Here is a 14,943-nt window from a genome sequence, read left to right on the forward strand (position 1 = left end):
GTCTCAGCTGTGAGCCGGGCGGCGCTGTATCAACTCCATCTGATACGGAGGCTGCGCCCCTACCTTCCCAACCATCTGCTCCCACCGGTAGTACATGCCCTGGTCACCTCTCGCCTAGACTACTGTAATGCGCTCTACGTGGGGTTACCCTTGAAAATGGTCCGGAAGCTGCAACTGGTACAGAATGCGGTGGCTCGTCTGATTAAAGGCAGCCGCCGGCAAGATCACATCACTCCAGTGCTGAAGGAGTTGCATTGGCTACCGGTTGTTTACCGGGCCCAATTCAAGGTGTTGGTCTTAACCTTTAAAACCCTATACGGTTGTGGCCCAGCTTATCTGAAGGAGCGCCTCCAGCATCGTCAGGGATGCCGCTCAACAAGATCAGCCTCAGAAGACCTTCTCTCGATCCCACCGGTTAAAACAGCTAGACTGGTGAGGACTAGAGAGACGGCTTTTTCAATAGTGGCCCCCACCCTGTGGAACTCTCTCCCAAATGATCTCCGCCATGCCCCTTCTATGATAAGCTTCCGCCGGGCCTTGAAGATCTGGCTCTTCAGGCAGGCTTTTGGGGTGGGTTAGGTTTCTTACTGTTATGGTTTTAAATTTTAATGTTTTAATGTATTGTTTTATCTTGTACATCGCCCAGAGTGGCTGGACAACCAGCCAGATGGGCGACTAATAAATTAAATAAATAAATAAATGTGCATCTCTTCCTGTAGACTTTCCTCCAGGTATTTTGCTCCCATTTGAGCCCTCTTAGCTACTCAAGTTTGGCTGAGGAGAAAAGCATCTGGGGTGAACTAACTGCAGAGAGGTGAGCTGCAGTCAGTAAGAGGGTGTAGTAACTATCTCTACACCCTGTCCCTTTTGTTTTAAAAATCTGGAGACTCGCCCTGCTTTAAATATGATTGGGGCAGTCACAGATTTGAACTAGTGGGCTTGCTACCATGACTCTCATTGGTGTCTGGTAATTTATGTTTGTATTCATTATTCATTCCCATTCTTCATGAGCATTAATGAAGACTATTTGATTTAGTACAGTTAAATTGCAATCCTAACCCTAATCCCAGTTTCCTTGGAATACGCCTCTTGAATTCAGTAGGGCTTACTTCTGATTAGACATGGTTAAGATGGTGCTGTTATTTATTACACTTAAAAACCCTTTTCCAGCTTTCATGTGGTTCCCATATACTTTCCTATCTAGAAAGTGTATATGGTATGGCCAGATTTGCTTACTTTCAGCATAACAACTGCACTACGTACTTTCAGACTATTTTCTTTGTCTTTGCTGGAGATTGTTGGCTTCTAACTATGGATGTAATTCTAAGTAATTTTATGTCCCTTCCTAGAACTAAGTCTCCATCACCAGAAGTAGAACCTTATTCAATTTTTTTTCTGGCTGCCTTTCCAAGTAGTAAAAATGCAAACCAAACTGAATTCAATAAAAAATCTATAAAATACACCAAAAACTATTAGATAAAAACAGGTACACTAACTACATAAAAAGCAAAGCTCGGTAAAGCAGCTTAATAGTCTAGCACTATTCTTGGGTGTCCAAGTGGCAGCACCTGTCTAGAGAGTATTCTTTTGTCTTTGGCTGATTTGCTAACTATGCCCTTTTTGGGAAAGAAGAATTCTAAAAAACCCATTGCATTTCACATTCTGGTAACCTCCAGAATAGGCTACTACAGTGCACCCCCCTTGGGACTGTCCTTGAAAGCAGTTCAGAAACTTCATTTGTTCCAAATTGTGAAGTTAAACAGGTCTGAGTGTGGTCATTGTCTGGATGGGTGACTACCCAGGAACCCCATGTACACTGCCTCAGATTCCAAGATGGAAGAAAAGTGCATATAAAAAATGGAAATGGACTGCCTTCAAGTCAATCCCGACTTATGGCGACCCTATGAATAGGGTGTTCATGGTAAGCAGTATTCAGAGGGGGTTTACCATTGCCTCCCTCTGAGGCTAGTCCTCCCCAGCTGGCTAGGGCCTGCTCAGCTTGCCACAGCTGCACAAGCCAGCCCCGTCCTTGTCCGCAACTGCCAGCTGGGGGGCAACTGGGCTCCTTGGGACTATGCAGCTTGCCCACGGCTGCACAGGTGGCAGGGCACGTAACCCCTGAGCCACTCCCTGTGGGGGTGATCTTTAACTGGCCCTTGACACCCAGGAGACACAAATGGGGATTTGAACTCACAGACTCTGGCCTCCCAGCCAGGCTCTCCTCTCCACTATGCTATACCAGCTTTTGTGGATATAAAAGTAAGTAAATAAAAATGAATTATGATTACTAAGTGGTGCTAGATCTCAAGAGAACTCCATTGGCTGCCATTTTATTTCCAGGCTATGGAACTTGAGGCCATGTATTTCTTGGCTGCTAGGATAATCTAGTATGACCCTGGTCTGAGTGCTTTCCCTGATTGAGATGAAATTGACTTCTGCAAGGAGCAGAGTACTCTGGGTGGTGACACTCTGCTTGTAAAACATTATCCCCCACAAAACCTGTGGTGCTTAGCCCTGCCGTTAAGATTCTTAATTTTGTCAGACCTGTGGAAAATAATCCTTTGACTCTTTTGCTATGTTTTTGTGTATTTTTAGGATTTGTATGTTGAATTCTGGTATTCTGTTGCCTTATTGCTGATTTTTATATGCATCATTTATTAAGGTTGTGTTTGGACCCAGTCGGGTAGAAAGGTGGGATGCAAATTTACCAGATAATATTTACATTGTAACTTTTCCCATCAGGGTTACAAAGAACCATATCAGAAAGAGATAACTATGTGATCTTGGCTAACGTGTGTTTGATTTTACATATGTTAGCTGTATTTGAATGTTATAGTTCCAGATGGACATCCTAGGAAGTTGGAGATGGGGCAGGGAACGGAGATACACTCTCACTCCCCTCCACCCATATGGCTTGAATGAGGGAGAGGTATGACCTGACACAGCCCATAGTGAAAGGAATAGTAGAAATTAAGTGTTCAGTTATTTTCCAAGAAAATTAAAAATAAACTGATTGAAATAGCAGTGCAGGATTACATTCTAATTTTAAAGAACAATTAGTGGGTGTTGCTGTCATGATAGCTAAAAGAACAAAGCAAAACAAGTGCTCTGGAGAGAGGGCCTTCTATGAAAACTGCCATTCAAGATGACAAAATGCTTCCCTGCATTTGGGTGTACAAACTGGTGGTAAGTTCCTCATTGTGGTTTTCTTCTTTCCATGCTCTGAAGAGAAAGAGCTTTTCATTTGGTCAGAACAGCTGGTTGATTTTTCCCATGAGAAATATATGACTGATCTCTTTGTAAGATCCTGCAATATTCTCATCTCTTTGTTGGTTTGGGAACTTTTTAGAGGTAGGATGAGCTCTCCCTGTTGCAGTTACCATATTTGCTGCCTGCAAAGGTGTAAATGGTGGAGAGGATATCAAGATGTACAGTTGTATTATGATGAGAAGGGAAGTTTCTCTGATCATTTTCAGTGGTGCTGTGCATTTTGGTATCAGGTAAGCACGCTACTTTGTTTTGTTTTTATGGCATTGTAGTTGAGTTAGTTCACATTAGATGTTCATGAGAGAAAGCAAAGGCTTTTTGAAATAAAATGTAATGGTGCGAGGCTGTGAGTTCATAGTAATCATTCTCTAAAACTGAGTACTCTTTGGCAACTCTTATCAATCAAAATGTCTCCTTCTGATATTAAATATAGCATTTTATATAACTGTGGATTTTTTTGGGTAAAAATAATTGTTGGGTAAAAATAATGCCTGCCAGATTCTTGGAATCAGAGACTGAGGCCGTGTACACACTCCCATTTACTCTGTATCCAGTGTGCTCCCATTGCTGGTTTAGGAATCAGTATTCACACTACATTAGCCACGTTACAGTCCATATCTGTTCTGTATCTAGCCCATTGTTTCTTACAAAATGCTATGTTTTGATGTGTTTTCTCCCAAACCAGCTTCGATCCAAACTGAGAAAAAGAATGACCTAGCTGCTTTTGACACAGCCTGAGATGGCATTTTGTCTTGGAAGTGGAGTTGAGTGGTAGACTCCCTCATAGGTCTATTGCTTACAAGTACACGAAGAACTGTGCCTCATCAAGCCAAATTCCTTTTAAGCTTATTGTGAAATGTTATCTATTTCAATGGTAACTTAGGAACTAAATCACAATTAACCTACTTACCCTTTTGGGTGTTTAACCATGCCACGAGGCCCTTTTTATCATCAGTAAATACTGTGCATGCTTGGGGGCTGCCTTGTGGTAACAGATGTCAATATGATGTATCACCACTGTTCTTTTATTTCTTTTAAAGTGTGATCCAGTGCACTACGTAACTCCAAAAATTATCTGCAGATAAAATCAAGTACCAGGTAGTTTCAATAAGCAGAGCCAGCTTATTCTGCTTTGTTGTTATGTGCCTTCAAGTCAGTCACGACTTATGGCGACCCTATGAATCAGAGACCTCCAAGAGCATCTGTCATGAACCACCCTGTTCAGATCTTGTAAGTTCAGGTCTGTGGCTTCCTTTATGGAATCAATCCATCGCTTGTTTGGCCTTCCTCTTTTTCTACTCCCTTCTGTTTTTCTCAGCATTATTGTCTTCTCTAGTGAATCATGTCTTCTCATGATGTGTCCAAAGCATGTTAACCTCAGTTTTATCATTTTAGCTTCTAGTGACAGTTCTGGTTTAATTTGTTCTAACACCCAATTATTTGTCTTTTTTGCACTCCATGGTATGCGCAAAGCTCTCCTCCAACACCACATTTCAAATGAGGTGATTTTTCTCTTATCCGCTTTTTTTCATTCTCCAGCTTTCACATCCATACATAGAGATCAGGAATACCATGGTCTGAATGATCCTGACTTTAGTGTTCAGTGATACATCTTTACATTTGAGGACCTTTTCTAGTTCTCTCATAGCTGCCCTCCCCAGTCCTAGCCACCTTCTGATTTCTTGACTATTGTCTCCATTTTGGTTAATGACCGTGCCGAGGTATATAATCCTTAACAAGTTCAATGTCCTCATTGTCAACTTTAAAGTTACATAAATCTTTTGTGGTCATTACTTTAGGCTTCTGGATGTTCAGCTGTAGTCCTGTTTCTGTGCTTTCCTCTTTAACTTTCATCAGCATTTGTTTCAAATCATTACTGGTTTCTGCTAGTAATATGGTATCATCTGCATATCTTAAATTATTGATATTTCTCCCTCCAATTTTCACACCTCCTTCATCTTGGTCCAATCTCTCTTTCCGTATGATATGTTCTGCGTATAGATTAAACAAATAGGGTGATAAAATACACCCCTTTCTCACAGCCTTTCTGATGGGGAACCAATCGGTTTCTCCATATTCTGTCCTTACAGTAGCCTCTTGTCCAGAGTATAGGTTGCGCATCAGGACAATCAGATGCTGTGGCACCCCCATTTCTTTTAAAGCATTCCATAGTTTTTCATGATCTACACAGTTAAAGGCTTTGCTGTAATCTATAAAGCACAGGGTGATTTTCTTCCGAAATTCCTTAGTCCGTTCCATTATCCAACGTATGTTTGCGATATGATCTCTGGTGCCTCTTCCCTTTCTAAATCCAGCTTGGGCATCTGGCATTTCTCACTCCATATATGGTGAGAGCCTTTGTTGTAGAATCTTGACCATTACTTTACTTGCATGGGATATTAAGGCAATAATTCGATAATTACTGCATTCCCTGGGATCCTCTTTCTTTGGAATTGGGATATATATTGAACGCTTCCAGTCTGTGGGCCATTGTTTAGTTTTCCATATTTCTTGACAAATGTTTTGTCAAAATTGGGACAGATTCAGTCTCAGTAGCTTGTAGCAACTCTATTGTATGCGCTCTACGTGGGGTTACCCTTGAAAACGGTCCGGAAATTACAACTTATACAAAATGCTGCGGCTCGACTACTTACAAACTGTCGCCGCCGGAAACACATCACCCCAGTGTTGTTCGACCTACACTGGCTCCCAGTTATTTTCCAGGCCCAATTCAAGGTGTTGGTATTAACCTTTAAATCCCTACACAGTCTCGGCCCAGTTTATCTGATGGAGCGCCTCCAGCGCCACCAACCATGCCGCCCAACAAGATCAGCCACACAGGACCTTCTCTCAATCCCGCCAACTAAAACAGCTAGGTTGGCGGGGACAAGAGAGAGGGCATTTTCAGTGGCGGCCCCCACTCTCTGGAACTCCCTCCCGTATGACCTTCGACATGCCCCTTCCCTGAATGTATTCCGCCAAGCTTTGAAGACCTGGCTCTTCAGACAGGCCTTTGGGACTTACGGGGAGGGTTAAATTTTTACGACCAATAGCCTACTACTCTGTACTGGAACTGTTTTATTGTTTTATTGTTATATTGTATTTTATGATGTATTTTATTATGATGTAATGTATTGTTGTTAAATTGTACGTCGCCTAGAGTGGCCATTGGCCAGATAGGCGACCCACAAATTAAATTATTATTATTATTATTATTTATTGGTATGCCATCTGTTCCTGGTCATTTGTTTCTTTGAAGTATTTTAAGAGCAGTTTTCACCTCACATTCTAACATTTCTGGTTCTTCATCATACGGTTCCTCCATGAATGAATCTGTCATCCGGGCATCTCTTTTATAGAGTTCTTCAGTTTATTGCTTCCATCTTCCTTTTATTCTATCTCGGTCAGTCAGTGTGTTCCTGTTGATTATTCAACATCCCTACTCTTAGTTTGAATTTCCCTTTGATTTCTCTAATCTTTTGAAATAGGGCTTTTGTTCTACCTTATTTATTCTGCTCTTCTAATTCTGTACAATAATTATTGTGGTAGTTCTCTTTGTCCTTGTGTACTGGTTGCTGTATTAATGTACTTAGGGTTCTAACCATGTTTTTCTCTCCTTTTCCTTTCACTTTCCTTCTCTCTTTAACCATTTTAAGAGTTTCATCAGTCATCCATTGAGGTCTTTCTCTCTTTTTAATTAGAGGTATTGTCTTTTTCCCTGATCATGTCTCTGACTTCATTCCACAGTTCTTCTGGTTCTCTGTCACTAAGTTTAAAGCCTCAAACCTGTTCCTTATTTGATCTTTATATTCTTCTGGGATGTTATTTAAATTGTATTTTGGCATTATGATTGCTTCGTTCTTCTTCTTTAGCTTTACTCTGATTTTCAATATTACCAGTTCATGATCTGTACCGCAGTCTGCTTCTGGTCTTGTTTTCTCAGAAAGTATGGAACTTCTCCATCTTCTGCTACAAATTATATAGGCGATTTGATTCCTATATTGACTATTTGGTGATGTCCATGTGTACAGTTGTCTTTTCGGTTGCTTAAAAAAATGTGTTCACAAGAAACAAATTATTGGCTTCACAGAATTAAATTCGTCTTTCTCTTGTTTCATTTCTGTCTCCTAAGACCCATTTCCCCACAATTCCTTGTTCTATTCTGTTCCCCACTTTTGCATTCCAGTCCCCCATGATTATCAGCACATCTTGTTTTGGTGTGTGATCAATTTCTTCCTGTACTTCTGCCTAAAATCTCTAATTCCTCTTCTTCTGCATTTGCTGTTGGAGCATTGACTTGGATGATGGTTATGTTAATAGGTTTCCCATTTAATCTCATTGATATCACTCGCTCAGACCTTGCATTGTAGCTCCTAATTCCTTTTGCTACATCACTTCTCACTATTAAAGCAACCCCGTTTCTTCTTAATTTCTCATTTCCTACATAAAATATTTTGTAGTTGCCTGATTGAAAATGTCCCATTCCCATCCGTTTTAATTCACTCACGCCAAGTGTTGTAATGTTGATACATTCAATTTCTTGCTTGACAATTTCTAACTTTCCCTGGTTCATGCTTCTCGCATTCCAAGGTCCTATTATTTGCATCGTACAACTCCGGACTCTCCTTTCGCATCTGTGTGCATCAGACATGATTCACTAGAAAAGACAATAATGCTGGGAAAAACAGAAGGAAGTAGAAAAAGAGGAAGACCAAACAAGAGATGGATCGATTCCATAAAGGAAGCCACAGACCTGAACTTACAAGATCTGAACAGGGTGGTTTACAACAGATGCTATTGGAGGTCTCTGATTCATAGGGTCTCCATAAGTCATAATCGACTTGAAGGTACATAACACACACACATCAGAAGTAAATGGGTAAAAAAGGAGGTTGAAGAAGTAAATTGAAAGTAGCAAATGGACATTGAGGATGAGAAGAGGAGATTGCTTGACAGAAAGCAGAGCAGGTGAATAATATGAAAGCATAAACGTATAACTGGATAAGAGATTTGTGGCAGAGATATTCAGTGGCTCTAACATAGGCATGAAAATTGCATAAGGAATGAGAAAACTAAAATGTTGGAGGAGTGGGATGAAGAAATAAATAGAAGATGGAGCATAGGAGTTGGGGGTTGGACAAGCCAGATGAGGGGAAGTGTAGAAAGACATTTGAGGGATGATCCCTCTTTGGAACCTTCACACAACCAAAGGGATTTGGGTTGCCCTGTCAACTTGCCCTCTGATCTTGTGGTGGTGCTGAGTGTTACGCCATAACTCCATAATGACACCATGAGTTAATTTTGGATATGAGGGCTGACATGGCACGTATAACTGGGACTTGGGTGGATGAACTGGGATGGGCTGATCTATTTCAACTTTATCTACCTGGTATGTTTTGGAGCAATACAGGTTGAAGGGTGAGGAAGGGGATGTCACAGTCATCTAAAAGTATTCCATTTCTCTCAGGAGATCCACTTGGTCAAATGCTGAGTTTGAGTGTTTATATCTTGCATTGGGTCAGAGCGACTTATTAGGGATTCTGCTGGTGTATTAGCTACCACACTGCCCTTCAGCCTGCCTTCCTAAGATGGCTGCAGTAGTCTTGGACATGGCAATGCTTGTGCTGGGAGAATCCAATCTCTACATCAAGGAGCAGCTTGGTACTTCATGTCTTCCACGACAACTATAAGGCTATCTCAGTATGTCATCAGTCCATGCATTTGGGAGATCACATTCTGGACCTGGTGTTCTCAACTGAGAAATGGGTTGGTAATCTGAAACGGGGGAGGAGTGTCTTTAACTCAGTTGTTATAGTCATTTCTTGGAGAAGTTTGTCAGTAGCTTTTTGCCCTCTGCAGGAGTGATGGACCTATTAAATTGGTCCACCCCCAGAGACTAATGGAAGCCAATAGCATTTTAAATGTTTTGGGGGATTTTCCTGGTGAAATGGCTGGCACTCCTGTTGAACCCCTTTTCTCTCTTTGGAACATCAAGTCGGAATGGATGGACCCATTTGGTCTGTTCTAGTTCTAGACGGGAATGGGACTAAATCCATCCCCGTCTTCTTTCTGTGTGGATTTTAAAGGGAAAATACTGAACAGGAAACCACCTCACATGGACGCACAGGGATGCACGTGCATGCCCGACACCAACATCTGAGGCTGAGGCTACCTCTACTGTTCCGGCTTGGGACTTCATGGCCTCCATGATGACCATGGGACTGTCTCAAGTTGTCAATGGCCCAACATATAGGTTTTTGCTCCAATTCCCGACCAATCGCAAATACCCCCTTCTTAGGGAAGGTGATTGAGAGGGTTGTGGCACTGCAATTGCAAGTACTCTTGGATGAAACAGATTATCTTGACCCATTCTAGTCTGGGTTCAGGCCTGATTATGGGACTGAATCGGCCTTGGTTGCCCTGATGGATGACCTTTATCGGGAGGACAGAGGGAGTGCGACCCTGTTACTCTTACTTGATCTCTCAGTGGCTTTTGATACCATTTATCATGGTATCCTTCTGGGCTTACTGAAGACCTTCCTGTTTCAACAAGCCTGTTAAGTTGACACCTTATCCCAGTCTGCTTCTATGTTGGAATTGCTTTTTAATATGTTTTTAAACCTTTTTTTAAAGATGTCTTCAAAGCTTTTAAAAATTGTTTTTAAAGTTGTTTTGTTTTGATGTATTTTACAGTCTGTTTTTATGATGTTTTAAAGTGTTTTAGTGCTTTTGTTTGCCTCCCTGGGCTCCTGCTGCGAGGAAGGATGGGATATAAATCAAATAAATCAATCTGTGGCCCTGCCCACTAAGTTAACAGGGAAGGGCTGCTTTCCTTACACCTACACATGGCCTGCAGTTGTACAAAGGGTTTTCCTTATGCTCAAGTGAACACAAGTTCAGGCCCCCTTCAGATCTTTCCCACTCAACACAGGAAAGGCCGGGGACTGAGACATTCATTATCCTTGAACTCAGTATCACATTCATCCATATTTTGCTTCTGTGATACCTAAATAAACTGGTCATTGTTCATGCGAGGTTTTTTTTTAAAATGCCAAAATTATGTTAATGTTTTTGAAAATCTGAGTCCTTTCATAAGCTCTTTTTCACAACCTTTTCTCATAACCTGTTACATCTGATCTGAAGCGCTTTAACATGTATAGCTTTCCTTTGAATTTCTCAGTGAGGGGTGCTGATGGCAACCAGTAGCTTAACTAAGAACATTATCTACAAGCCTCTTGCCTCAGGCAAATCATCTCAATCACCTCACAGTCACCACAGTGCTGCAAGCACCAGCACAGGTTGGACGGAGAAGAAGGAAGGGGGATGGAAGCAACATTATTATCAAGGGCGTTTGTTACTGTGCAGGTGGATCAAGCATGGTTGGGTTGGGTTGGCTCATGTGAGCAGGGCTGGTTCTAAAGGGTGGCCAGGTGTGGCCTGAGGGGCCCCTCCGCTCACTTTCTGCTTCCGCCTGCCCGCCATTCCCTTGCCCCACCTACCTGTCTCCTGCCTTGTAGCATTGCCCTTAATGATGATGGCAGCCGAGGTTTCCCTATGGTGCTGATGCCCCTACTGCCATCTTGGTTGATGGCAGAGATGCGCGTGCGTAGCACACACGCATGCCATCAACCAAGATGGCGGCAGAGGCTTCATCCCCTTAGGGAAACCGTTGCCGCCATCTTGGTTAATGGCAATGCTAAAAGACAGACCACAGGTAGGTGGGGGCCCCGGGGGAAGCTGATGCCCAAGGGCCCCGGCATGCTTGGGGCCAGCCCTGCATGTGAGTGTAAGGTGAGGAGAAGAACACAGCACTTCTGCTTGAAATTTATTTACACACATGTCCCCCTGGCCCCTGCTCAGCATCTGAGTTGCACATGCACACACACAAACACACAGTAGGTTGGTTGGGGGGCAAACAAAAGAAGTGAAGATTGTGCAGACAATATTCTAAATGTGACAGTTTACAAAGTAGCGACATACACATACTAAAAAAAGACACTTAAGTTGCATGCAAACGCCTAATTTAATTCAGAAATTGGGTAAGCCTGATGGGTACCTGAAAATAACTAAAGTAGCATAAATGAAGAAAGCATTACGGTATTGGTTATGTAAGAGGCATTGGTGTCCTCCACAAGGCGAAATGATAACAATCACAAAATTTTCACAAGCCACAGCAAAATGGAATGAAAAACCCATAAATATGGACCAGGATCAACTGAAGAACAAATGAACAGGGACACAGTAGCGATCATATCCCTGGGTAACACACACTAGGATGTTGGGGGCAGGGCTTGGAAGTTTACTCTTAAAAAGTAATAAATTACAGTTACAATTACATGGCCCCCAAAAGTAGTAATTGCTGTTACAATTGCTCTGAAAGTAACTGATTACAATTACATTTCAGTTACTTTTTTAAAAAAACACCTACAAGGTGGTGGCCTTGGCTGCTGCACATCTAAGTAGCCTAAAACAACGTTAAAAATAAACACACACATACTAGGGTTGCCAGGTTCAGGGCCTGAGACTGATCCTGTATCTTTAAGAGAAGAGAAAGTCAGCCAAGTGCAGGTGTTCTTGCAACCCTGTAATGAGAAAAACCACAAGGTGGAATTCTCTCTTCCCCCTGCACAACTTGTAAAGATACAGATGATCTCTTGGAGGCCGGGGAGAAGTGTATTGCAAGAAGTTGAAAAGTCCTAGATGATGGTCTGAGACGGGAAAAGGGATACAACCAAGATTAAAAACAGCATGGAGGTCTAGAGTAAAACCAAAAGAATGAGTGGAATTATGGGTCAAGAGAGCTGAAACCAAAGAATTTTAAAAAGTGAGAGAATGCTGATGATTCAGAATGTATATCTATGATTGCTTCCAGATGATCTGTTTATTGAGCATTCATACTGATTTGATTTTGGGGAGGTTAGACAACGTTGCATCAAGCAAATGTTACCCCACACTTTGCATTTTCCCATCAATGTCCTTACTTCATGAAGCCTGATTAGGGGAGGGGGAAGGGGATCTTTGCACAAGAGCTTCAACTTTAATTGCTCAACCTCAGTTTGCCAAAATGTGACTGAATCTTTTCCACTACAAAATAGTGACTGTCTGGAAGCATCCAGTGTGCTTGTTAAATTCACCAAGGGGAAAGAAAAAAGGTAAACCGGGGCTCTATTAGAAAGGAAGACTAGCAAGAACCTGGAGCACAATGCTGTATTTTGCAGCTATACATAGATTAAAAGAAACAAGTGTGAACTTCAAAATTAGAGAAGGAATAAGAAAGAAACCACTTGCAGCTGACAAGATGAGAACACCCACCACGCTACCATGACCTACACAACAAGGGGACTGGGAAAAAGTTAATGAACCAAAAGCAAGAACAATAGGCATAGCACTGTCAAGGAATTATCAGCAAACGCATGAACCAGCAAGTTCCACATTTTCTTGGGGGACATGAAAGTTAAACCAGTTTGACATTAGTTCACATTTCTGGTGAAGAAGTGTATCTGACTCTGTTCATTTGTTGTAAAGTTCAGAAAACATGTTTTTCTCATGCTTGAAGGATTTGTTGCCTTATTGCCTGCAGTTTCGTTGCTGTGAAAGAGCTGGCCTTTGAAGACATTGTGAAGCGTACAAGCTGTTGTTGGGTACATAGGCAGATAAACATTGTAAATGCTAGGTTTTTTTATTGTGCAGTAATTGCATTTGGGAAACTCTTGTTTTTGAACACATAACAATGTAGGTGCAGGTTTTAAATGCACTGAAGAGGCCTTTGATCACTTGCTAGCATTCTCCACAACAAAATATTTATTCTCTGAAGCGTAAATGGGTATGCTTTTGCAAGATGCTCTATTACCATTATGTAAAAGGAAGAGAGAGCAGCTTTCAAAGTCTTACTGGTGTTCAGTGGTGAACAGTAGAGAAAAATGAAGCACATTTGTTTCCTTCGCTAAGAATTATGATGCTGTTTAAAATAGTTTTTGATTGCATGAGGTTCCAGCCTTCAGATGTAAATATATAAGGTATGTGAGTTTGTTTACTAAAGTTTTCAATAATGTTTAAGTTCTGAAAAGGTACTTGTTATTATTACCCTCATCTTGGTATGATGCAATTCAAATTGAAATCCCAGTTTTTTAACCTTCCTGTCTAGAACTACAGGTTTATAATCATAATACCTAATCCCTTATTTTGTGGTTCCCTGTACTTTTTTATTTTTGTGCCTTGCCTTGGTTCATGGTCAGCAAGAAGAATGCTTAACCACAAGCCTGGGTTCAGATGATACACTGAGTCAAACTGTGGTTTAGCTCAGTGTGGCACAGAAGTAAAAAGACTTCAGAAGAAGCACAGTGGCTGCAGGCTCCTCTGTGGAAGCCTGTACATTTGCACAGTGCCAGTAAACCATAATTCAGCCTACCAAGATGTGTGTGAACCAGGCCACTGTGTTAACTTCCTGGGCCATTTCTAAATTCTAGTGACCCACCAGGATGGCAACAGAACCAGTTGTTTCTGCAAGTAACAAAAACTAGGCTTTTAGTCTTGAATCTAAAACATTCATTTTGGGAAATATTTTTCCCACTATAGCTTTATGTTGCCATTTGTTTTATAAAGGCAGATTTTTTTTCTGGATTATTGAGTATAAATTGATTATAACCTCACAAGAATTATTTGAAATGTTGATTGCCATATCTCAAGGAAATTCCTTCACTAGAGATTTGAGGGTTTAACAAATGCAATGCCTTTTACCTGATGGGTATCTGCTGCATCACTAAGTAAATTCTGTATGTTCCTCTGCACCATGGTAGAATGGAAAGAAAAATGACACAACATTCCTGCAGGGTAATTGTGAATGTGTGAGGCTGCAGTGTTTGTATCTCCTTCCCTCTCCACAATATACAGGATGTGTTGCTGCTGTTTGCTTGTTTCTGGGTCTGAACAGCACAATATCTGTCTTTAATAGGTGATTTGGGGTTCTGTCTTGCAGATGACCTGCTATGACAAGAAGCTGAGGCAGACAGGGCCCGAACAGCTGAATGACCTCATAGTGGTACCGCTGCATTCCAGAGTGAATGGCTGGTCTTTACCACTCCACTCATTCCAGTTAATCACCTTATTGCTTTATTCATACTTGGCTATTGTTGGCTTTGGGATCTACATACCGCTTCTCCCAAATGAATGGAAATTTGTTGCCTACGCTGTATCCTTTCCCCCTCTATTTTAAACCCTATCCTAAAATAGGAACTGCTTATGCCATAAGAGTTGAGAGGAAAGACCCAGTGATTCACCTCAATTGCAGTCATATCCAATTACTTCTGAGTAGGGATGGAAGTTTTAACTAATGTACACATTTTTGCAAGCAATTCCTCCTAATATAATGCATTTTTGTATGTTATTTTCACTAAGCATTTTTTTGTAAACATTGGCTGGAGAACTGCATCATAAAATGTGGATGTGTCTGAATTTTGAAGTATGGCTGTTTCAGTTCTCACATTGTTTTGGAATGTGCAGATTTGATTTGATAGATTCAGCTTTAAATGCAGACTGAATGAATTTCTCCTTCATTCCTACCTCTGAGTAAACTCCATTTAACACAATGAGACTTAGGCTGCAATTTTCACTGTCTACTTAGGAGTAACTCCTTTTGGATTCCAAGGGACTTATTCCCAGGTCAGTGGGATTAGGATT

At 41.4% G+C, this 14,943-nt stretch overlaps 1 protein-coding gene across 4 annotated transcripts in view; it reads left to right on the plus strand.

Annotated features, from left to right (window-relative positions):
- Positions 1 to 14,943, plus strand: part of ZDHHC11 (zinc finger DHHC-type containing 11) — a 63,287-nt gene that overhangs the window by 8,619 nt on the left and 39,725 nt on the right. For 2 of the 4 annotated variants that reach the window (XM_061591102.1, XM_061591099.1), the window contains exon 3: positions 14,243 to 14,455. In XM_061591102.1, the coding sequence (XP_061447086.1) occupies positions 14,243 to 14,455 (213 nt within the window). The other 2 variants (XM_061591101.1, XM_061591100.1) reach the window with 2 other exon arrangements.

This window comes from Rhineura floridana, chromosome 11, assembly GCF_030035675.1.
Source record: "Rhineura floridana isolate rRhiFlo1 chromosome 11, rRhiFlo1.hap2, whole genome shotgun sequence".
In the NCBI taxonomy this organism is placed as follows: domain Eukaryota; kingdom Metazoa; phylum Chordata; class Lepidosauria; order Squamata; family Rhineuridae; genus Rhineura; species Rhineura floridana.